A 27,098-nucleotide genomic window follows, 5' to 3' on the forward strand; every position below is an offset into this window, starting at 1 on the left:
ACAAAGAATGCGTAAAAATGACTTACGTGAAGTTTTGATCCCGTTGCATGATCCGCCGACGGATAGTAAACGACTTCTTGAACTTCTGTCGGTGGTCGGTCGGAGTTTTTTGCAAAAAGAACACAGTTATCGGTCGTTAACGGCGGCAGTACTACTAGGATGTCCGACATGTTTTAACTGAAATGAGATAACAGTCTTTAGTCGCGGAAATATTTGAATACACTTCTGTCCATATTAAAATACGTTTTATTTATGGATGGAGATAACAAATGCTTTAAAGTATATATAAGAGAAAATGACGACCGTAGTACGATAAGAAGAGTAAACGGGATATCACCTTAAACATACATAAATAACATCATTCATGCCAGTAAATAATTGTTGTGGACGCCATATCCTCATCTTGGTATTAAAACTGCACTGATAATAATCCCATATGGCATACAATTTTCACATATATGTAATGAAATTAGGGACAAGGAATTTTGGTGGCCAGTAACCTTAAAAAAGAAAGGAATTTAGAATAATCCTAAAACCAAGTTCAACTTTACGGACGAAAACAATGTTAATTAAAGAAGCCAAGCTCTCGTGACAATGAAACATGCCAGTATGGTCAGTTCAATATATGTCAGCGCACAAATGCGCACAGCAACTAATACCATATTGAAGCCAGACTGTCTCTACTTTAAGAATTCGCTCCAACTACAATTGGTTGTTATTTGAAAGCCTGATTTTCAGGAGACAATCAGTTATAGACTGAATATATCGTGAAAATCGTGCAGTTGGCAATTGCAAATATAGAAAATACTACGTCTGTTTCCTTTGTGCAGCAATATTTCAAATAGATATGAAAGTTAATGACTTCGGCACGATTTTCAATTATCCTAAATAGTTCGTTGGCATTATTGAATTACGTTCTCGTTAAAGACCTAATTTTAACTCATAACATAAATTATGTTTTGATTACCAACAACTCTCCGTGTAATTTTGAGCGTTAGAGCGCTATTCCTTAATGCACCATAATTCTTCCCATTTACATGAAAAAGAGTGATTTAAACACAATAATGAAATGAAGAACACATGAACATTACGCCTTGTCTCAGGTTGAGATTCTGCTTATCAGTTTCAATTACAACTCATCAGAAGATCGGCGAAACAGATTATAAATGTTTTCATTGTTTGCTACTTTAATTCCGTACACTCTTTAGTTTTTCTTCCAAGCTAAGAAATGATAAATATTCTAACTGTTTGCTACTCTTGATCCACGCACTCTCCAACCACTTCACAAATTATAAATGTTCTGTGTGCTGCGTGTGTTCCCCGCACATCGTTATTTCTTCTGTTCAGTTAATAAATTCTAAATATTCCAACTGTTTGCTACACTTGTTCGGCGCACTCTTTAATTTCTACCTTCCAACTGGTTAGTTCAGGCACATGATCATCAGTGATAACTTTTCTTAGATAGCTCTTACTTCTTTCGATATTATTTCATAATTCTCATTTTTCATTTAATGGTTTACGCTCCCAAACATAATGGTTTTCGCCACTACACCTTACTGCTCCTCCCTTTCGGTCCGATGGCCTTATCCCATCCTCTCTAAAATTTGTTCCTCTTTCCTTAATTGATTGCTCTTTGGTCATGTAAAACATAATTTAACCCAAGTACATGCCTATTCACAAAGTCAAATTAACAGAACGCAGAACCATTGCAACACCATTACATGGAAATAAATAAACAAAATAGAACTGAATGCAATAATAAAATCACGGAAGTAACAAGCAGCCAAACATACATGAAGATAGACCGACATCAGTCATTAAAGCCCGTTAAAATGCAATAAAATCATCTTTAACAGCGCTTTCTGAAGGATTCACAACATCTCTTATTTCTGACTCTTGCAATTAGATCAGAGAGAAAGAAGATATTTGAATTAAATAATTATTATTTCATATTACTAGATCTCAACAGATTTTGTAAGTATAATATGAAAAAGGCTTGGAACGGTCAGTGACAAAACCACAATTGGGAAGCTTAAACTAGATGAAATCCAACCCCTGTGACTCATTTCTAAATACTCCCAGATACTCTACTTACATTTATAGTAGTAATGTGAACCTTGTGAATTTTCGGTTGCTGTGCATTTAAATGTGTTAAATTAACGACAATGTCGCATAAGTATTTGAAGTTGATGTTTTAGAAATAAAGAAATCGGACTAATAAAATAATAGTTCTTTTCTTTAATCTTCTACGCAATGATCTACCTAAAGGTAGAGATTTCTGAAGTTGGAGGGAAGCAACTCCTGCGTGCAGTTTTACTTTTTCTTCATATTTGGAAAGTTATTATTTCGTACTGGTAACAGGAAGAGTTTGGTATATTGGGTTAAAAGCTATAATTTCCTCCACCCTTTTTACACACGCATCTATTTCAGCTGGATTTGTACTAAAAAAAAAATGCGTATAATTCTACTTTAAATAGGGATTTTTTAAGCAGTTATTTTTTCTTGAATAGATTTTCTATTAATAGACAGCATGTGGTATAACCTAAATCAGCTATTGCCTCTTGTATATTAATAGTAACGGCCATTTCAACCATAGACAGCTTTATAATCTGTTCAAAGTAAAACATGGAAGTGAATAAAATTCTTTTAGAATTAGAACCACACATCCTAAAAATAAAATTGCTTTCATATTTGTGATCAAATATTTTGCAAAGGGACATTTGTGTTGATAATTAGCGGTAGTGGTAACAAAACAAAACGCAACAAAACCAGATTGCATAATTATGAAAGCAAAGTAAGAAAATAGTTCTTAAGATGTAATACCTCTACTATCTTTCTGAATTATTTCATACTTAACCAAATTCCACACATTTATGATATGCCGTTAGAATGTTGCTTTGTTTAATTACATATATAATTAAACTGCGTAACAAAAAACATCATCGTTTCTTTTGAGAGGTGAAGGAAATTGTACTTGTCTATCAAGTAGACAAAGTAACTACCACTTCCTGTAGGAGCACGTTTTCTTTGAATGAAGTAAATTATTAGCAAATAAAATACCGTTTGTTTAGAGAGTTTTGATGTTGTTATACTTACTTACATAGAAGAAAACCAAGAAACAACTTGTTTTTCGTAGACGTTTGGTTCCTTTTTTTTTGAGTATCTGAGAGTTTAAAACATACATCAGTTTTTGTTCACAAAACTGGAAACTTTCTTTTATCAAAAACGTGTTAAAGTAAACTTAAAATAACGAACAAAGGCTTTTGATATCTGATACTAACGTCAGAAATGAAGGGAGATGCTTCCTCAAATGTTTTACTCTATTTTTGCACTGTAGAAAATGTGAGAAATAGTGAAATTCTGTTCCCAAAATAGCTTTTATCACATAAATGTCACTTCAATTAAAACAAGTAAAATAATTATTTTGATGCAGAGCATCAATCGCCGGAGAACTGAATTTACAATAAGGTAAAAAATCACGAAATTTAATGATATACATATACTCCATATTGACAAATTTATCACGTGATCCGAAACAGGTAAACAAACAGTTTCCCAGCCAGTGGTTTATATACATACCACATGTACACATTGCAAAGATTAGAGGGAAAGGCAATGTTGTTTTGATGTTAATTCCATCTGCTGGGATTTCTTTAACCATTTAAAAATGTGAAAGTATTTTCAAAATCGACCTTAAAATAAAAAAAAATATGAGCATTTAAATATTTGATCAAAAATGGCAGCCACTTTGTTTCCATGGCAACAAAAAAACGAAATGGCGGACTTAATAAATTTCTAGATACATATTTGAACTGTATTTACTTATTTCTGTAAAACAATTTCTCCATTTTTTAAATTTATAATGAAAGAATTTAGCATGCTTTACATATTTCATTCAAGAAACATTTAAAATTAATCTATTTAAAAGGTTATTTGCTAAAAAAAGAATTCAACAGTGTGTAAATGACGACAAAAACACACAAAATGGCTGCCTCCATGATCAGCAATTTTCTTAAATTTCAAACTGCCATATCTTTTTCAATAGTGATTCGATTTTAGCTTTATGAAAGGCTTGGTAATGGCTTTCATATGAAATTAACTTATTGTTAGGCTTTCCTTGTCATTTAACTAGTATTATCTTTAATAAATAATACAGAACAAAATAATTAAGTTTCAATTGTTTAAATGAAAGTACTCATTTTTTTATTTACCCAGCAATACAGCTGTATTGTCCGTCAAGAACGTTTGATTCTTTTAGACAATGTATGTGGTAATTCATTTTTCCTCTGACATTTTGCTTTTAGAAGGAATTTATTGTCTGTTTTACCAACAAATGCATCTTGTACATAACTTTGAATAAAATAAATGTATCCTTTTTCAAAGATCCTGTTTTATTTCCTCTTTCTTTTATTTAAACAGCAATATTTTAGAATTCCATTTAATTTTTACTCCAATTCAAAGAACTATTTCAGAAATTATATGTAGAATGTTGTAAAGACTGGAATTAAATTGGGATTCTATGTAGGTTGAGGTTCAAATTGTTTATTTATTAGCAAGTGATAAGAAATAGATTAACTGTGGTTATTAATCTGACAAGGTTGTAAGCCCATTGTAATCGCATTCTCTCTGCAGTAGTGAGAATGTTTACCTGTTCCAGATAGGAGTATAGGGATAAGTTCTTTAAAAATTGTTTCCTATTTTCTTAAAAAGCTATCTTTTGAAATAATAAAAATATTATGCAATTTTCAGCTCCTAATTCCTTGATGTAAGTCTTTCATTAACTGCGTGATTTTTCTTTTATTTACAACATCATTTTTTTATTGTCACATTTTAATAACTTCTCCTACCAGCTGCAGAATCCTAAAGCGTATCAAATATAGCAGCCGGTTTCTACCGGCGACTAATGACACTGCATATGATATGTCGTGCATATAATATGCTAATGAGCTAATGCCTTTATATCACATATAAGGATAAAGAACTGTAGATACTGACTTTTCACTGATATATGGTCAAATATCAAACCAAACTTAAACTTTTTCCAAAGTGACATTTTTGTCATGATTTTCCTGCCTTTTAATCGAAATTCGCACGATTCTTAATTCTAGAATTTTATGCGTAGTTTTTTGGCTTTTTAAAATTGGGTTGAGGCAGTAAGATATAAGAAGATATGGACGTACCATAAATTCCTGTACAATTTTAACATAAAATGATGTTTCTCAATAGGTAATTGTTAAAAAAAAAAAGAAAAAAAAAAACAAAAAAACTTTAGTTAATATGTGAAAATTGTCAAAGATGCTGAGGGGGCGTTCGAAGTTTCGTCAAGTTTATATGTTGGCTAAACATAAAATGTTAACTTGTAACACTTAATACAGGGCGTTGGACAAATGATTCGAGAAAGTAGCCACTTTAAGATTTGCACTTCTACCACAAACCCATTCACAGTGCTTGAAGAAGAACACTGCTTGATTCTCCAGATAGAGATAAATGAGTTTCTGATAAAATTGCGATAAAGTAATTTGGGCAAATACTACTAGATACTTTCATTAAAACATGTTGTGTTTTTCATTATAGGATGGCTTCTTTTGTGATATGATGTTCGTATTATATTTATATAAGTGTTAATGCTTCTTTGGATTATTTATAAACACGAATTTCTGCTGTTTTATGAAACTTACAAAAAGTTATTTTGCAAAGGCTATCTTAGCAAATAGAAAAAATATGATAATGTCACTTCGCAGGAACATGTATAAGGTGACAATCCACCGACAACTGACTTGTTTTTCCTGTCAGGAGGCTCTGATAAAAATGGATCTATTGCTTGAAATGTCTTCCTGTTTTGCCTTCACCTGTTCTGTTTGCTCTGTGTTTTTGTGTTCAACTATCTTGGTTTCTTGATAAGGGTCGTCTGGAATATCAATTGAAATTATTAACTTATTCTTCTTATCAGGGGCAGTGTATGGAAATTTGAAGTCGTATTTTCTCTTTCACATTTTGGGAAAATTTCTTGAAGGAAAACGAGTGTGAAACAGTACTTGTCAGTACAAACAAACCTGATATATTTTGGCCTTTTTTATAGATATGGGGTGTAAATGTAGGTAATAATACAGCGGGTTATTATTTAAGAAATAATTTATAGCAAAAGAGTGTTTTAACACTATTTATGCACGATGGACGGTTATACGTCGGGCTCAATAATTTCACAAGGGCGCAGCCCCAGTGAAATTATTTCTATGACGTTTTACCGCCCGAATGTATAAATAGTGTTAAAACACAGTTTTGCTATGAATTATTTCGATTCTAATATACCCTTAATGTAAAACAGTAGATAAAATACAGTAGCGCTCTTTCTTGGTCGCAACAAAAACACTGATGTCATCGCACGTTAGCGTGACGTCATTCTAGCGTTAGAGTGTTTTAACAGAGAAAAGCATATTAGAATATTATCTGAGAGTTAACTGGATATATTCAGTTTGCAAAACGCCTTTGTTTAACCCGCGTGATTAACAAAAATTTCCCACCTGATAATGTGTATAACTTTTTAGGCTTATAGGCTTACTACACAGTAAATACTTTAGTCCAGTCTCCAGTTAACGTTATTGACAGGAAGCGTCTTCATTGAAACGTCTTCATGTTTGTAGTTTGGAAGAACATTTTTCGTTCTCGACATATCGTGCCTTTTCATTAATCATTTTAATAGTTCAGTATTGTCGATCTTATTCAGGCTATTGAACAAATTCATAATATTAACATTATATTCATACATGTAGATACGTATGTAATAAAACGGTTATTGTCTATGCATATGAAATATGTACTCATTCTTTAGCGGAAGGAATATTGCGCTCCTAAGTCGCGTAATACTTCCACTGCAGAACTCGTGTTTTATTTCCCGATACAAAGATAATAACCTTTAATTATATAAAGGATAAAAGGTAAGGGTAGATTTCCCGGAAGCACAGAGCACCCAAAACAGAGCCATAGAGCCATGCAACGCAAATCTATACAAAAAAAACAACAACAAATGAGCAAAAAGCTATTAATGTTATTGATAGAGCCGTTACCACATCTTAAAGTACGCACGTGTTCGATCTTTCTTAAAATAAGTCTGAATATTTTGTGTCGATATACCGAGTTATGTAATTATTTTTAAAATATCTCCTACTCATGCATGTTTTTACAAAGGCTCCTATGATAAAAGGAAAGTAGAAGTATTTAGTGCAACATGTCGTCATTTGCTTCTTAGTTATTATCAAAGCAGATTCAAATGGATCACATTGATGTAAATAGCGGTAAGATAAACACTACTCAGCATGCCAGTTTAAGTATTTGTTCATTGTTTTTGACGACAAGACATGTTACATCTTTTATTTGTCTGCCACTAAAGTTACCAAATACCAAACACTGCATACACTTAGGAACTGAAGTTCATCTAATGTCTTTTGACAATCTCGTTTGCAAAACACGTTTTCACATACCCATAGTTCTTAGGATAGAAACTATAAGAAAACAAACAACTATATACATGTAGCCAGAGACCTGCTATGAAATAATCTATACAAAAGCCATAAATAAACTCGAAAATGAACATGCACGTAACGGTTCAATAATATATACACTATATGAAACAAAAGGAAATAAAATACAGCATATGACGTACCATAAATTCCTGTACAATTAAATCCAATCATGTGTCAAAGCCAAACACACTGTAACATATTAACCCAGGAGAACGCGCATGATCAATACCTTATTGACTATATACAAACATTCCTCTCGTCACAGCCGGCGATGAGGTAATCCGCATCTAAGTCTAATATCCAGTAAGGCAATGCTAATTATTACAGGAGATCTGCTTATAAATGATGTTGTGGATAAAAACCAAACATACAGTCAATTCACAGTTAACTAATATTTCAACGTTTCGACTACATGCTTTCTTCAGGGAATAATAATGCTCTGCTTGAACAACTAATGACATTTGCCGTATACACTTCGAAAGACTTCTCGAGGATGAAAACGGATGTATAAGATCTAACGCAATGTTCCATTAAACTGCAATTAAAATAGGTAACGGAAATTACTAAATTCTCTCTGTTTCAAGATTGTTTCAGCTGGTAAATGAAAACTTCCTCTCCTGAAACAGATGTGGAGAATCATGCCTTAAGGCAAAAAGTATCTTTGGTTATATCGTCAGGAGAACACTTGAATATGCCAATATATAAATACGATATACTCAAAAAACAACAATCAAAGCATAAAACTGATACTGTTAATGTCTATAACTTGTTCATTGATAAAGGGGGTAGTGTTATCAACAATAACATATGATTTTCTAGGTATGTGACCCATCAACATTATCTATATATTAGACAACAACACATTCCAATACAATCAAAAGTAAATTCATGATCATTCTCTCACAGCTTTGTTTGCTGTTGGGATATTAGGAACACCTTAAATATAATGCTGTTTATAAAATACCAGAAATGAAGCAATGTTCATTATATGGAACGATATAGTTACCTCAAGATCATTTCTTTATTTTGCCTATCAATGTTCGCTATACAGGAGATGTCTGTGAATGTAATTAAAATGCATTCCAATGCGTTAACCTGCATGCGTTACATTGTGCATCACGAGCACAAAAAGAATATTCTTATTACAGCGTTTATACGAATTCTTTCGCAAATATCATTATATTTTATACTGAGCAGCGGTTCCGACCCTATTACTCAATAACGCCAAAGATGTGGTTGTAAATCTATTACTCGATACCTCTTAAGCGATTGCTTAAACCATTCCATCTCTTAAAATGTGACGAAACTCACAATTAGCGTTTTGTATAACTTTTTAGAAAAGCAATGTATGAAAATAGTTTTGAAAGTATCTCTACAATACTGTTTAATTATTTCATACTTCACCGGATTCCTCGCACTTACTGCGTGAAGGCTGATTGTAATTGAACTACGTAACAAAAACCAAAGTTAATTCCTTATTAACGATAAATGAATGTTTTATTTGTCTATTAAGAGTTTAATTTTCTTGGCAAAGCAATGATTACATCTTCAGGCGAGCACGTGGTTCTCTGAACACAGTAAATTATTAGTAAATAGCAATTGCCACTGTTTAAAACTAACTAGAATTGTGAGCGGGGATCTGAAGTGATGGGGTCTAAGTATCACAAAAACTTCCAAAAGAAAAAGAAGTTGCACGATAATAGATTAAACAGTACTCAAAGCAATGAAAGCGGGAGTATTGGAACCACCCATACCGAAATGTTTTGCTAAAACTGAAAGGAGGTCTAATATTTATGGATTTAAACAACCTTTTTCGATCTCGATAGGATGCAATAGACAAACATCCTTATAGAAGCGGTGTCATTACAAAAATAAAGGAATTAGAACTTGTTTATAAATGACTTTTTATTGTGTTTTCAAAATGATGGGTAGATTCTTTCCTAATATATCAATAGACTGGACATGCTCACTTAGATTCAACATTCTGAAGAAATCAAGAAGATTGGAACAAATTACAAATCCTGTATTGATTATTTATATTTCACTGTAATTCGTCTTAATCATAGTTAGTTTTAAAGGTTTTCCTACATGTACTTGGGGTTAAGACCCCTTTCACCGCCTCTGACAACTAGCAGTTAGTATGTTGTTGTATCTTAAAACGAACTGAAGATTAAATGTAGTCCATAAAACATCGTTTGTTAAAATAAAAAAGTGGAAAACCACAGGTCGCCCAACACGACAAAAACGAAAATGTTGCAGGCCCGGTTTGATTGAGCTTGTTCATGGACGATAGTAAAAGTGCAAGCTACCGTCCACGACCTCTAGTCCCGGGTTGAGCAGAACTCAACATTTACACATGTCATAAGTACCAGAATGTAATAAAGTCTCTACATGTTTTAATTTTTTTTGCTAGCAATGCTCTATAAAAGCTGTGTACACAATAACCTCTTACTGACTTACTTTTACCATTGAACTACTTCAAGTTAACTAACTTGCAAAAAATTTCCTGTAATATCAATGTAACACAAGCAGTTTAATACAAAAAGCAACACTATATTACCACATCATAAAGTACACACGTGTTCCTACTTAAAGACGGAGCTTAAATGTTTTACGTTAAACTGCATAGTGTCAGATTGCAGAGTTAGGTAAATATCTCCTACTTATACATTTTTATTGCCAGTTTTAATTTTTGTTGATCGTTCTTGAATAGACAACAAGTATGTTAACGTTTCATTGTCTGCCACTAAAATTATAAAGTAACAGCCACTGCATTTACTTGCAAACCATGCATTATGTATTTGCATAAAAAGTTTTCTATTAAAGACATTTTTGATGCAGCAATCATTACCTTGTAGCAATTCTATCTCTCTCATTAAATGGCTCTTTGCACCACAGCACCCATTTTATTACCCGATTCCTTCATCTTTCCCCTTTTGTATTCTTTTCCTCCCTTGACCTACTCAGTACACGTACTGTTACATCCTTGGTAACAATGTGAACAAGAGGGCCATAGTCACACTAAGTCACTCAAGTATCCTTGACCTGGCGTATAAAAATATAAAACAGGTCATGTGCCCCCATTTGGACAAATTTGAGGAAGAATCTTACAGGGATTCTATGAACCAGGATTTATGAAGATCCACCAAGCTGTTCTTTTTCGATTTCTAGTAGCCCCTAATATCATTCCAGATTATACCAGATTAAACTCTTCACCAGAAAAAAAATTGTTTTAACGTATTTCCTTTTTTAGCTCTAGTGGTCCCCAAAAAGAGGCCAAGTGCCTTTCTATGAAATGAAGAGAGGAACTAAAAATGGCGACACGGAGATCCAGCAAGTGGTTCATTATTTTTTTTAAAGGTAATCCTATTTATTGCTCTAGTGTGCCCTACAACCCCACCCCATCACTCCCCCGTTGAACAAAATTGGAGAGGACCTTATAATGATGCCAAAGACCAAGCCTGAAGTTGATTCATTGTGCTGTTCATGAGAAGATGTCATTTAAAGCTACATGTTTGTCTACTTTTTGTTCTAGCGTCCCCTAAAAGGTTACCCCTTTTAAAAGAATTGGGAGAGTGCCTTAAAATGTTGCTACGGCCAAGTTTGATGTCAAATGCCACAATTTGAACAACTTTAAGAGAGGTCCATACAATGACACTACAGTGAAGTTTGATGAAGATCCATCAATTAGTTCATAAGAAGTTGTTTATAATTTGTTGTCTAACTTTAGCTCTTGCGGCCCATAAACGGTTACCCATTTTAAAGGAATTGGGAGAGTGCCTTAAAATGTTGCTACGGCCAAGTTTGATGAAGATGATCAAGTGCTTCATGAGAAGTTATTTAAGTTTTTTATGCTTACACCTAAAGGGACACAACAAGAGAAGACCGTACAATAATTCTAAAGTGTAAGTTTGATGAAGATCCATCAAGCGATTCATGATGAGGAGAAGTTCTTTAGTTTAAGCTCCAGTGCCCACCTTGCTACAAAACAAATTAAATAATGCGCACCATGAACACAAAAAATACTTAAAGCGATATTTACAAGACTACTTTCGCTGAGTAGAGGTTCATACCCTATAGCTACTTGGCGTCAAGATTCTTAACCTCTTTGTCAATTGCTCTTACTCAAATATGAAGATGAAACACAGTGCACTGCCTGCTTTGGAACGGTCAACGACAAAATCACAATTCGGAAGCTTCAACTACCTTAAGTCGATCCGCTGTTGTTCTTCTCACTATCTTGATGCTACCATGAACTCTGAACTTCTACTTTATATTTTCCGGATCGGTATCTGTAGAAAGCAAGTAGCAAACCAGCAACTAGCGCAAACTGAATCTGGCACTAATAGGCAAAGTTGATCTAATATCTGTGAAAGCAGTGTATGAAAATAGTTCTGAATGTTCCATCTTTTTTTCTGAACTAAAGGGTGTGTAAAAAGTTCGTTCCTATTTTCACCATAGGCTTCATTTTCAAATAAGTAGGCAAGTGCCGCTGTAATTCAAATATTCAAACAAGAACACATATCAGTTTTAGAAAATTGAATAAAAATATTATAATTTCCGGACAAACTGGATTCTTTGTCTAAAAACATATATATTTTGAAATAACTCAATTTCGAAAAGGCGAATATTTTCACTGCCCCCAGCCACTTAGATATACAGTTTAGATATACTGGTCACTGAAATAAATTCATGTTTCTGGCTTAAGTAGCTTGTAGGTATATTCATCCGAAAATGAAAAAGTTCAATCAATATCAGTTACGAAATGGTAAAGCTAGCCTGTAAAATATTCAACCGCTTTATTTTATCCGAAATGGCATTATCCAAACTTAGCACACTGTTTAAATGTGAAATCTAGCTTACGGTCTATATGCCAAATTGTATTTGATAACATTCTTGTATACCAAAAAGGTGTTACAGTATAAATGCAAGACGTGCAACAGAATCCAGTCGACACTATTCAGATTATTAGGGTAAAAAAACGAATAGGAACGAATTTACTTCACACCCTTTATATCATACTTAACCGGATTCCGCACACACAACATAAGCTTTTTGAAGGTTGCTAGGAGTAATAACATCGTAATTAAACTAGTAACAAAAACTAAAATTATGCCTTATCAAAGATAAATAAACTTTTTATTTGTCCGTCAAGTATTTGCTTTATCTTGGCATCTTCAAGGGAGCACGTGTTCTTTGAATTAAGTAAGTTATTGGTATTAGAAAAAAACAGATAAAAACGGCAACTTGTTTCTTGTAGGTGTTTATTGTTTCGGGTCTTCGAGAGTGTAAAACGCGTAGATTTCGAGATTGTAAAACATCTATTTACTTACAAAACATGAAACTTTAAATATACGATAATAGATTTTGCTATGTCAGATGCTGACAATTGAACAGGTTTTCTAGGTGGGGAGGCTTCTTCAAATATTCTATCCTATCAAAGATTACTGACTTGTACACTTCAGACACGCATAATAGTGAGATACTGTTCCCATTACTGTATTGCACAGAAGTAATAACAATTTTATCATATTCAATCTACATTAAAATGACATTGCACGTACATCGTTATAAACAATCAGCCTCATTCCATCAAAGGTATTCCTACGCTAAAAAATAAAAAATGAAAAGTACAGCGCATGTGAAAATTAAACATAGCACTAGAAATAATTGTAGTGTATGATTGTTTTATATCTGTCGCCTAAAGATGTAGTATATAAACTTTAGAATGAGAAACACAATGATCTGTCAGCTTTGAATTTCCTTTTCTGGAAACAGGTTAACTTGTCTCACTTGATAAAGAAGTTTCAACATGCTTTGAAAATTTCTCTACTGGCAATGCCCTTAGTACAATAACATTCCACTTATTTTTGCCAATAAACTTGTAAAATTAAACTTATTTGCAAGATAAACTGTAATACTAGTGTAGTTGCTCTCATTTGATCTTTCGTGGGTCTGCCCAGTCCATACCCTGATACTTCCCTTCCTTTGCAACAATTTGATAAATGATAGGACTTGAAATATGTGCACTACTTCTTACAAAACATTGAGGAGGTGTCCAAAGTCCACAATATTTGAAGAATGTTTCCCATTTTATAACATTTGTTCCTTTCACCGACATACTGATTCCAAAATCGAGTCACTCGCCATTTTGTTTGATTGCAGTCTATGCTTCTAAACGATTTCCTCATAGATTTTATTTTAAAGCCAGTATGATACTTTGTTAAATATTCCTTGTTGATTCAAACAGTGAAACTTTCCACTTTATAGTCAATTATTTCTGAACGATTGCAGTAAATTCAATTTTTCCGCCGCTGGTTGTTTGAACTTCAAATCAGCCATCACATTTCAGAATCATAAAATATTAAAATTTCAGGTAAAATAAAAAAAAAATGCAGAAACTCCTCCGAGACGTAAGCTCTCCAAAACCAAAGCATACTCGAATACATGTATGAATGTGTAAATGATCGACATTAACATAAAATAGATATTTACACAAAATCGACATTTACATAAAACTGATATTTACACAAAATCGACATTACCATAAAATCGATCTTTACACAAACTCGACATTTATATAACATTGATATTTACATAAAGTCGACATTAACATAAAATCGACATTTACCTTAAATCGACATTTACACAAAATCGACCTTTACATAAAATGCAAGGACAACGTAAAATATTAACTAAGACAACAAATGCCAGACAGACACTCCAAGAAACACAGAAATACAATATTCTTCAAATGTCTTGGACAATTCCGTTCGCCAAATACATTTTTACTGACCCATATGTTCCATGTTAGAATCCTATTGTCTAAATAGAAACTATTACATGACAACTTTAGCTACCCTTGTCGTGTGATGTGTAGTGTTCACCTTAACCTTGTGTGATGCTTGAAAATCCTTATACTGTTCGGTGAAACCAAACTAGATTATTAAATGCTGAACATGTTATTGTAATGCATCTTAATGTTACAGTTTAAATAAACACATGTATTTTAATTTTTCTATGTCTTCAAAGTATTAAATGCTACAAAAGGTCTATTTTCAATAAAGGTGTACTAACAAAGAATTACGATATATGAGGGAAACATTTACTTATACTGTTTCAGTAGAGATACAGTACATGAAGCAAGAGAGAATGAATACTCACAGCAATCAAATAACATTCCATAAATTCCTGTCCAATTAAATCCAAATCGGGAAAAGCGACACACAATGTAGCATTTCAGCCCGCGAGAATGTTCATGATCAATACTTTATTGACTACATACATACATCTCGCTCGCCACAGTCGGCGACTGACGTAACATGCATTAAATTCCAATATCCAGTAAAGCAAGGAGATTAATGGTTGAAATGATACTCAGATTGGCTTATAATATATAAGAAAACTAGTAGTATCTAACACAACGTTTCTTTAAACTCCAGTTCAAACAGGTAACGGTAATAAGTAATCTTTTAGCCTAATTATTAACAGATTGTTCTGTAAGTGACTGAAAAGTTAATTTTCTGAAACAGTGGAGGAGAGAAGATGCATTTATGCCAAACGTATTTCTAGCTATACCGTCAGGAGGATACTTGCATCTCCAAAGGATCGAGGTCTGATCTCTCAACCTCTGTCTTATTTAGTTCGAAGCTATGTAATATGACTGTGTAGATAAATAAGAAATACACATTAAACTTCGTTCACAAATAACCATCAAAGCTAAAATTGATAATAAAGTAGTAGACTGCCTGTAACGGCGCCGATGCAACTTGTTTATTGATAAATGATGTAATGTTATAAGGAATAACATGTCATTGCCTTGGTATGTTATCCATCAAAAGTATCGAAATAGAGTCTGTTAGACAACAATACATTCCTATACAATCAAAATTTATATTATGATCAAACCGATTTCTTCACACAAGTGTTCACTGTTGGAATATTAGAAATAAGTTGATTATAAAAATAAATATGAAAGAGCATAAAATCGGCGCTTTTCATTAACTGGAAAGCTACACAATGCCAGACAATTTCCGCCTCTTCAGTTTAATCTTCTTTACATTTCTTTGTCTATCATTATGTCCGTTTCCATCAACGCTCGTTATTTGTATTTGGGAAAACAATAATCATGGTGTCTGCCAATGTAATTGAAAATGCATACCAGTGCCAAAACTTTCGATCAACACAATGCGCATCACGAGCAAAAAGGAATATATTTATGTCAACATGCAAAAGTCTCCATTTCAACAGTTTTACTGGTTCATATACCTTGTCCAAAAACGTTTGGTTTGACAAAATAATTGATTTTTTTTCCAGTTTCCTCGGACAATGAAGGTAAAGCATCTAAACATAAAATCATAAAATACATTTACATAATGCCAAGTTCCATAACTAAGACTTTGATTTTGTTTAGATAATTTCTCTTTTTACACTTTGTCGCAGAAACGACTTTTCTTGAATATTCCTGTAACCAGTGTGCATTATATTTGAAACGTCACAAAGACAAATAAAATGATACAAAAAGTTTACACATCAAGTGCTATAACTCTATTTAGTGTTTCGACAAATCATTTGTATGTGTACTAAAATATGGCAAAAACGATTGGCTAAACATGTAGTGTATAAAAGTTTAAATTAGAATCACAATGACCTGCAATCATTTTATTTCTCATTACGGTAATACCATTTTACCTATCGTTTCATCATTAATGTCAGGAAGGTTAAACATCTACAACGAATAACAAGTAAACAACGTAAGGTTTTGCATTGAATCGCAATGCATTGCATGAGATATATCAGCTCCAATCAAATTTGGCAGCCATACTGCTTGACGAAGAAACTTGAATGAAATACTGCTTGCATCTAGAATAACGCAGAAGTTTGTGATAAAATAGCAACAACGTAATTTGGGCTAATAAAAGACACATCAATTTCTAAATCAGTTGATATTATATTATTGAGAGAAATAAATGAAGAGAATTATTACTTGATATTCCCAATAAAATATATTGATTTTATTTTCATTCCTTGTAACTGGTAAACATATGGTTCTTGTTACGTTTTATATTGGTGCTAGATAATTCTAGGCATATCTTCTAGGGAAATATACATTACTCTGAAACATACAAAACCAACAGGTCAATCAGTACTTCAAATGTCTTTGTCGGCAAACCATTATTTGCAAAAGAAATAAAAAACAAGAAACGCGGCAATGCCACGAATTTTGTGGTTGTTTAGTAATCATTGTAATTCTTTTGTTTTTCTAAGTCCACAAAAAAACTCCTTACCAGGTAGAGATACCTTAAAATACACCTAAAATTAGAAAGTAACAACTATGTTGTACCACAGATAAGTGGTCTTGGTTTTTCCCTACGGTCAATTATAAAAAAGATACAATATAAGTTATTTATAGTAACAAGTAAGGGAAGTTAATCTTAAAAAAAAAATACAAAAAAAAAAAAAAAATTGTAAGTCCACACAGAAATCCTTACCAGGTAGAGACTGGTCAAAATACACCTCAAAATTGGATGTAACATGCATGTTGTACTACAGAAAAGTGGTCTAGATTTTTCCCTACGTCTAGTAATGAAAAAGTTACAATATAAGCTATTTATAGTAACAACAAAGGGAAGTAATTCTAAAGAAGGGAACTGCGCAAGACACTTCGTCTCATGATGGTGTATAATTGTGCCAAGTTACATCAAAATCCCTCTATGCATGAAGAAGATATGCTCCGAACAAAGTTTTCATTCTTGTATCGTTTGACCTCTAAGTGTGACCTTGACCTTAGACCTAAGGACCTGGTTCTTGCGCATGACACTCCGTCTCATGATGGTGAACAATTGTGCCAACTTTCATCAAAATCCCTCCATGCATGTAGAAGATATGCTAACCCTAACCCTAACGTAACCCTAACCCTATTTTTAGTAACAATGACCTTGACCTTGATCCCAGAAATCACAAAATCAATCCCAAGCTACAACTTTATATAAGTTTTCTATACACCAAGTTTCATCATGATAGCTCATTCCTAAGTTAAGTTATTGACCAGAAACCCTTTTTCTATTTTAAGTAACAGTGACCTTGGCCTTGACCCCAGAAACCCCAAAATCAATCCCAGCCTTTGTCTTTATATAAGCTACATACATACCAAGTTTTATTCAAATATCTTTACCGAAACAAAAGTTATTGACCGGAAACACCAGTTTGACGCCGCCGCCCGACCGACATCTACACCAATCTAATAACTCAGGTTTTCGTTGAAAACCTGGTTAATGATACGACAATATTTGAAATAGTTCCAATCAGTACAGCGTACGTCTGACATTGTTTTCTCTGCAGAAATGCGGTGTAAATGTAAGCAATTTAACAAGGGGTTATTATGAACGAGCCAACTGGAAAACATTCTTTTGCTGAACAATTTTTTCTTAACCCTGGAGACTAACAGAAAACGCGCACCTGTAACTGATAACGTGCAGAAATTTCTAAGTTTGTTTTCCTCGTTCAGAAGATAACTCCCATACTTAATGGACACAGTTCAAGATTTTGGCACGACCCTAAGTTATCCTGAGTGCTACCATGCTGAATCTCCTACAAGTCTGGAGCAAAAGCGTTTTCTATTTTTGAAGAATGTTTTTTGTTCTAGACGAAGTAGACAAGTTGCGTTATATCATATTAAAAGTCAACGTTTTCGTCTCAGTTTATAACAAATGAGCAAAAAACATTATAGTATCGTTGTTAACTCTAAGGCTACATTAGTGTAAAATATTAGTGCTGTAGGTAAATATTTACCGTGAACGGTGGTTTATGATCGGCCTTATATCTCTGCAAACTTAGAGAGGGACATTTTATTTCTGAGTAAATCAACAGATTTGCCATAATCACACTGATAAACATTCTTATGCCATCAATAACTTTGGAACATGACAAAATCTTGTTTTACTTCTGTTAGTTCCAATTATACCATTTTTTACAATTTTTCATAGAGGAGCCCTCAACCGCACCCCCACCCCCGGCCGCCACAAGTAGCAAATATCTAATGAAATAAGCACAGGTCTCAATCATAGAACATGATTTGCTCCGTAAGACGTATGTACAGAATAATCTTTATTCTGGTCCGACTTACTTTTGCCAATGAACTACTTCTCTTGTAATATTCTAATATACATGTACAATATAGCTTCGTGAAAAACGAAGCTATATTGTACATGTATATTAGAATATTACAAGAGAAGTAGTTCATTGGCAAAAGTAAGTCGGACCAGAATAAAGATTATTCTGTACATACGTCTTACGGAGCTTTTTTTTATTTTTTTTTCACCTCGGCGATATATGATCATTTCGTGTCGATTCGCCGTAAAACCCAACTCACTCACTCACTCGTTTTTTTTCACATCTTAAGATACGCACATATTCTTAATTATAACGAAATGAAATAACTTACTGTAGTGTGAAACTGGAAAGTTTAAAAATACAGACTGTCAGAACTACAGAGTGTCAAACTGCAAAGTTATGTAAGTATCTCCTATTCATATTTGTTTTTTTTCAAAGTCTCGACATCAGAAATATTAAGTGCAAAATCGTGTGCATTTGTTTCCAAGAAATTACCAAACGCAGACTGAACTGGATCATTCTGAAAACAGGCAATAAATAACAAAATACTGCATGCGTTTCCTTTTCTGCATGCTAGTATCAATCTTTGTTCATTATACTAGAAGACAAAAAGTATTTTTATCTTTCGATTGCCTTACACTATGATTACAAGATATCAGTAATTGCATGAACATGCAAACCAGACAGTGCGTATTTCACAAACAACATATACATTTTTTTATTTTGATGCAGAAACTACCCTCTTGTAGCAGTACTGTCCCTCCCATTCAATGGTTCTGCGCAGTACCACGCTGCAGTTCAGTGCCCATTATTCATACGATTGATTCTTCTTTATTCTTCGTGCTTTCGTTTACCCTCTCTCTCATTAGATCTTTCGCTGGTCTTCCAAGCTGGCACCTTGTTACATCTTTAGAAATTGGTAGCCCTTGAAATGTTTTCACTATCTCTAACAAAACTGTTGTGGTGTACGAAGACAAGAACATTTTAAGGAATGCTACACATCTTATAACATCTTGTGACTTATTCAAACCATGTCTTCTATTATTTTTCTTGGTTGCATTCTGTGCTTCCACCAGATTGCCTTACAGATTTAATTTTCAGATAATGTCAAAGCCAGCAAGAAATGATATCACATCATTAGAAATTCCTGTCAAATCTCTTCCACTCAACAATCAACCATTCCTCCTGGATGCTTTTCAGTAAAATCAATATTTCCCGCCGCAGGTCGTTTGAAGTTCAAATCACCTTTTTTATTTCAGAATCATGAAATTAATTAAATTTCAAAAGGAATATCGGGCTAAGAACGCATTTCGACCAATCACTACAACAGTGCTTGTATGAATATGTACTACCTATTACTAGTATCACAAATAGTAAGTTTTCATGCTGCACAATTAACAGAACAGAAAATATCTCTAATCACACATTTAATATTTGCAAAATAAACTTTCTTAGACCCATAAATCCGTTGACTTGTCAGAATACAATAACCTTAATAGAAACTCTATCTACACGTAGGCTTTGTGCAACGTACGATGCTTGAAAATTCTTAAATTCATTATGGCGTGATCTAGACGTTAATTGTACATTTTCTTGTAAAGTACCTTAAGATACATTTGTATTTTGATGATTTATTATTATCTTTCAAAAATTAATTGAAAAAAAAAGTTCTGTTTTTAAGTTAGATGTACGCTGTTAAATTATTTACACAAAGTCATAAATATTTGAGTAGAAATATGTACCTAAAATGTTTCAATAGAGATACAGTACATGAATCAAGAGAGAATAAAATACTCACAGCAAATGACATTCCATAAATTCCTGTTCAATTAAATCCAAATCGGGAAATGCGACATACAATGTAGCATTTCAGCCCAGAAGAATGTTCATAATCAATACTTTATTGAGAACATACAAACATCTCGCTCGCCACAGCCGGCGACTGACGTAATACGCATTAAATTCCAATATCCAGTAAAGCAATGTTCATTAATACTGTAGTCTCCACTGCTTGAAATAATACTAATACCTGCTTATGATATATATGAGCATTTGCCAAAATTAAAAGTAACGTTTGTGGAATTGTTTTGTAGGATCTAAAACAATTTTTCTTTAAACTTCAGTTCAAACACGTAATTGCAATTAGTAAACTGATAACAGAATATTCTGCAAATAACTGAAAGCTTCATCTTCTGGTAAATAGATGCATTTCGGCGAAGCGTATATCAAGTCATATCGAACACTTGAAACCCTTAGGATCAAGCTCTGACCTGTATTTTAGTCTAAGGCTATGTAATATGATTCGGCATATACTGTGAAGTTATAAGCTGGCTTGCGAAAGGTCGGTGGTTCTACCCAGGTGCCCGACTGTGATGAAATAACGCAGGGATGGGCACCTGGGGTCTTCCTCCATCATCAAGGCTAGAATGTATGTAGCCATATGATCAAATATAGTGTCCGCCTGACGTTAAACCCAACAATAACAAAAAATCGTGGATTTTTTGTTATGTCAATCCACAAAATTTAATTCCAACGAACAGATCAAATTCTTATAAATCTTATTATTAAACACAATTTGAAATCATCGAAATCATACCACCACAAAACAGCTGTTTCGACCAAAGTCACAGAATGTTATGCCAAAAATATTAAACGATTTAACAGTAGATAAGTTACACACTAAACTCCATTCACAAACAACCATTAAAGCTTAAATCAAAACATGAATCGATAGACCGTTTGTAACAGCATACCGTGATACGTACACCTTGTTCATATATATAATGATGTAATGTTATCAGACACAACATGTGAATATCTAGATATATGATCAATCAACTTTATCAAATATATGAGACAACAGACGGATTTTAATAAAATCAATAGTTAGTCTATCTTTCCATTCGGAGTATTAAATATGCTCTATTAGAACGAAATTTAGTTTCCACTTCCACAATTTGTTCAAACTACATTTTCTAACTATCAGCATTTCAGTTTCTATAAATGTCCGTTATCTGGGAGAACAAGCATCTTTCGTCTACCAACAGAATAAAAATACATACCAAAGCGTTAACTTGCAAACTACACGACAACAATTAACAGCAAAAAAAAGAATTATATTTTGACAGTTATAAGGTTCTGGCATTTTTCGATTCAATTATTATTCCCTTATATAGGTTTCAGCCTTTTCCCTAGATAGCGCCAAGATGCAGTTCTTTAGTTCTTACTCGGTTGTTTTACTACTCTCTCTCTCTCTCTCTCTCTCTCTCTCTCTCTCTCTCTCTCAATGTTGTTGAATGACCCTTCTTACTTGAAGGTTCCCATACCGACCTCATTAGCTTAACTGCTTCAATTCTATCCACGCCTCCCAAATAACCTTTGTATGCAGATGTATCTTTAAGAACTTACGAATAAGACCGCAATGATAAAATTTCATCTTTGTTTATCAAATATCAAGAAAATACAGAACATTGTAAAATCAGCAGGAAGGAACAGATAATCGTGATCGAAGATATGTCGCTCCTAGCATACTACGTAAGTCAAATAAAAGTGTTTTAGTGTTTCGAAAAGATTTCCCTTGTTAAGCATAAAGTATGATTTATCTTGCATTAAATTGCACGTAAAATGCATTATTTCTCCCGTTTCTACGGTGCATGGTCTTAAAGTGCTTTCACAGACAGACAAGAATATTCCGCTTAAGTCATTTAGAGGCTAATACTTAAAAGAAATAACTGATAAAGTTTTCAAACCATATGCAAAACATCTAATTTTTGTTTGCTGATGCGTCGAGGCCAAATTAGAATCACTGTTTATCCATTCGAAATTAATACTTTATTGATTCCTGGAACCAATTCACATGCTATTTTGGATCTCAAAACAGTATTTCGGATTCATTAACCAAGCCTCGAAACTCTGAAATTCGTTCTGATAGAAACACCTTTTTTACTTGGAAAATTTCCAAAAATTGATATCTGAAAATGATTTAATCTTAACATAAACCTTCAAGATCATGATGCTATTTTACAAACACAGTTACTTGATTTGACAAGAATTATTTTTTACCTTTCTGCCTTAGAAAATGTGACAAAATTTTGTTTCATTTAAATATTTCTGAAACCAGTACAAGTATAGAATTTGGACTTAAGATATTAGGACCACAAAAGAGGTTTCCATACGAGGTTCCATAACTCCGACTTTGATTAATATAGAATAGTTTCCTTTTTTTGAATCATGAAACCGTTTTTCAAAGAAATGATAATCCGGAGATACACCATATGTTTGGTGTTCAAACCATTTTCGGTTTGACAGTACGCTATTCTATTTAATTGTTTCGTCTCGTTAGAGAGGTAGACAACTTCTATACGCAGTTCTTTAAATCAAAACTGGGACTACGTTGCTTTGATACTTGATATCTGACATGTTTCGCGGGATCTTTGTCGAATATATATCCCATTACAATATACTTTAACCCTTACCCTGCTTAATTTCTAAAATGGACTGGTTCATCATTCAATTTGAGTAATACCATTTATTATTCGAAGGAGTGTTCACTGAAAATTAATTTACTGACTGAATAGCGAACAGTGCAGACCATGCTTGGTCTGCACTGGTCGCAAAGGCAGAATCACTTGCTGCCAGCAGGGTTAAGAAGACCACCTTAGCAGGTTCTAGAGCAATTTGGTATATTCAACATTTCATTTCCTTCTATTTCATGGTTTAGCCAAACCCGAGACAGCTATTACTTTGCTTTGCTCCATTTTGGTCTTTCGCAGAATTTTTTTCAGAGATTTATTCAAAGTCGATTTGAACAAACAAATAATGCAGTCTCCCTGATTCTAACAAAATACGTTAAGTGAAAGCTAGATGCTTCAAGGTTTAGCAATAATTTTCCTTCCACTTAGCAATCAACCAAGTATCCTGCAATCAATATTTCCCGCCCCTGGTTTTAACTGCAAAAAGCCATCTTATTCCAGAATGCATGACAACATGAGTAATTTGACACAAGTTCTAAGAAAGCAAACCCCTAAATTGAGTCCTTAAGCAGTGTATTTTAAGTGTGTATATGCAATTTTCATACAAACACCATTTATGTGCACTAACTAGAGATTATTAGACCAGAAACCATAGAACTATACATTTTAAAATCATACCTTGTATGTTTTACACTACGTAATACTTGTTCATTTGAAATATCTACAAAGTATTTTATGTTTATCCCGTTTTAAATCCGTTCTTGAAAGTTATTAATAACACTTTATGGTTTTCACCATTTGCCTGTGTAAGAATTGGAGAATAACGTACACCCTGCATAAATGTAATAAAAGATTTGTCTCACGCTATCAAGGGTTCTGCCTACTTACCCGTGATTTTCTATGTCAATTGTTCTACTTATTCTTCCATTAAAGACTTCACTACATACACACACACTTACTCAACATCAATGCCTAACGAACCTTTTAGCCTTCTAAACAAAATCTGGAAAGTATATCCCTCGGAAGCACCGAGAACAAGGCAAACAGTGAAAATTGCAGACTCGGTTTGATTGAGTCTGTTCATGAGCAATTACGGAAAATGCAACACTGCCCACGCCCCCTAGCACCGGCTTAAGCAGTATTCAATCTTCACATCTAAATGAGTTGAAATCAATGATCCCGAAGGACCAGAAAATATAACAACACTGAGATGAAGTCGGGGCGACTTTTTACGGCCGCCACACAGCCCTTAACACCCGCTGTTGTGAAGTAAATAAAATCTGGAAAGTAGATCCCTCGGAAGCACCGAGTCTTTCTTATTATTAATGCATCTAAATGTGCACAGATGTTTTCTGAATAAAAGCGCAGTAATTCCGAGTGTGCTGATACGGTTTTACACCGCTAGGATAGTAGTAAAGGCTGCCAGCCTATACCACTTATGATAGGTTGCACAATCTTCGAAACAAGACCAAAAAGCAATATGTTTATGCAATAAACAGCAGCTTTTTGTAGTTTGTTTAGTCTTTGAATTGTTAAGAAAATGTGTACAGGTTGGTTTTGAGTTTCACTTGAAATTGGAATGGAACGGTATTTTAAATTTACCAGAATGTAAGTGGTACAATATGCAAAATGTAATTTACTTGAGCCATACCATAGTTCATATTCTGACTTTAAAACTGAACCATTCTACAGTAAATTGTTTCTAAACCTTTTGATATTATGTGCAGCTTCTCTGTAGGTGACACACGTACGATATAATATATAGCATCTGAATTGCTTTCGGTCAAGCGATTTGATAAGTTTTATAAGATGACAACAGATTTCCATATTCCTTTCTTCAAGTTTTGAATTCATTCAAGCTAAATTAAGCGTTAAACTTCAGACCGGTCTATTGCACAACTATAACCTGGTGATTTGTGTAAAGTACTTAAATTGTGCCATGTAATGATAAATATACATACTTATTCCAATGAAGCTTAAAACGTTGAACAAGGTATATAATAATAGTTAAAAATCTTTTCAAATTTCCCTTTGAATTTTTTTTCTTCCATATTTTCACAAACAGCAACATTAGCTACACACGAAAACTAGTTATCAAACTGCTCTATTCCTAACCTCAGCCTATGCGAAACTTTGAAAGTCTTAACGGGAGCACTTTTAGAATCTGTCCGTAGGTAAAATCTGCATAATTTGCATTATCCAGTACCTGTATGGTTTAAATAAAGGTAAGGCTTTTTTAGTTTGTATATTTCATAATTGGGGGGCTGCTGCCCCCCACACCCCCCGCATTTTCTAAACCTGGCGAGGAAAATATATCCATGCTACCATATCGATAAATAAAAGAATGCCCAAATAACGAGAATAGCTACGGACAGATTCTAAAGTCTAGCCTCTTAACGTAGTGAATACGTAATGACAATCGTCATTTTCCGTACGTTTACGTATTCTCCGAATGCAAATTCGGCATTCGGCCTTTCATGTGAAAAATAATTTTCTGCCTGGGCCGAAAGATGTCAAAATCACGTACTGTCATTACCAATCCATTACATTAAAGACCAGTCAAACAAAACTATTGCAAGTGCTGTAGTCTCGAAGTAACGGAATGATAATAACGTTAAGTATGAAATCTATTTTATATATGACATATCTTCAAGCATGGCCTGTTACAGTGCTAATCCAGTTTATTTTATAGCTGTCATATCGTCCCTCCTGTTTTTACAGATCCAATCAATTTTATTGTATACCTGTCATGTCTTCAAGCATTAACTCTGACTTATTCTAAATATGTCATACTTTCAAACATTATTTGTTCCAGCTTATTCTATATTTTTCATTTCATCAATTGTTACAAAATTCTTATTTTCATTTTCCGTATTACTAACATTGATTTAAACTGATATAAATTCATCTTTATCGTTATGTAAAGTCCAATAATTTTAGGAAGTACAAGCAGAGGTGATCATATTTCAATATTGCTTACAAGAAACAAAAGAGTTTAAAACTACTCACAGCATATTATATTCCATCAATTTTTAGGCACACTGTAGCATTTCCGCCAACTATGATGTTCTGATCAATAACTTATTAACTGATGTTGATTATTACTGGGGGAAGCAAACTATTAGACCTATTCACTAGAATACAAGGCATGCTGAGGTTAAAGTTCAGGTTTGTAGTTCTGCTTCGAAGAGACTTTGTCACTCTTATACCGTGTTCAGACTACGTTTTTAATCCTACATTAACTTGGGTTTATTTTTTAAACTCGTTTGCGTCCACACTATATGTGGTGTAAAACGTAAATTTTGTAAAGGTCAAGTGGTTTCTGTAATGTAGCATTAAAACTACCTCGGGAGGTGGTTTTAATACTACATTAAAAAGTAATGCTATATTATTTTACAAATGTGAACGCAAATGTGGGTTATAACTGGTTTTACAATCCCAAATCCACAGATCTTACCTTTTGGAGGAAGAATACCATGTGTTTCTCTTTTGTATCAAACAATTGATGCCATGGCCGGCAAAAGTAATTGGACTGTTGTTGAAACAAAGACATTAAATTGCGATATGGAGTCATGCTGACGCTCAAAATGGACAATAAATGAAATGAACAGAAATTCTTAGATGAACACGTAAGTTTAAATATTGATGACCCCTTCTTGTTTCTGTTAGCCTCAATTCTTTGTAACCGTGTTTGCTTATTGCAAGATATTTGTTAACTTCCAACATTGCATTATATATTTAAACCACATTTCTTTGCCTAGTGTGGACGCAAACTAGATTATATTTTGATGGGTTTTGAATGTCAAATACCAATTATAGCCAATTAGTGCCTAATAAAAATAAAACCGTTCTGCTAGTGTGAACACGGTATTAAATGTCGCATCACCGCTAAATGTCACAACCATTGTTAAATGTCGCAATGTTGACGGAAGAAGAGAACGCAACAAAGCAAGCTTACTTATAGCAGACTTGATTTTGATGAGTCTGTTCAAAA

At 33.6% G+C, this 27,098-nt stretch overlaps 2 protein-coding genes across 13 annotated transcripts in view; both read right to left on the bottom strand.

Moving 5' to 3' along the window:
* LOC123532765 (secernin-3-like) overlaps window positions 1–21,405 on the bottom strand; it is a 66,675-nt gene extending 45,270 nt beyond the window's left edge. The window contains 1 exon segment of the mRNA XM_053517788.1: window positions 20,431–21,405. The gene's annotated coding sequence lies outside the window, so the exon portion shown is untranslated.
* Window positions 1–27,098, bottom strand: part of LOC123532919 (secernin-2-like) — a 133,095-nt gene that overhangs the window by 11,537 nt on the left and 94,460 nt on the right. For 9 of the 12 annotated variants that reach the window (XM_045314536.2, XM_053517786.1, XM_045314533.2 and 6 more), the window contains exon 2: window positions 27–177. In XM_045314536.2, the coding sequence (XP_045170471.1) occupies window positions 27–170 (144 nt within the window). In that variant the 5' untranslated portion in view covers window positions 171–177. Of the gene's footprint in view, window positions 1–26; window positions 178–1,245; window positions 1,270–7,660; window positions 7,797–14,684; window positions 14,888–27,098 lie in introns of those variants that run through there. The other 3 variants (XM_045314530.2, XM_045314531.2, XM_045314538.2) reach the window with 3 other exon arrangements.

Source organism: Mercenaria mercenaria, chromosome 11, assembly GCF_021730395.1.
Source record: "Mercenaria mercenaria strain notata chromosome 11, MADL_Memer_1, whole genome shotgun sequence".
Taxonomy (NCBI): Eukaryota; Metazoa; Mollusca; class Bivalvia; order Venerida; family Veneridae; genus Mercenaria; species Mercenaria mercenaria.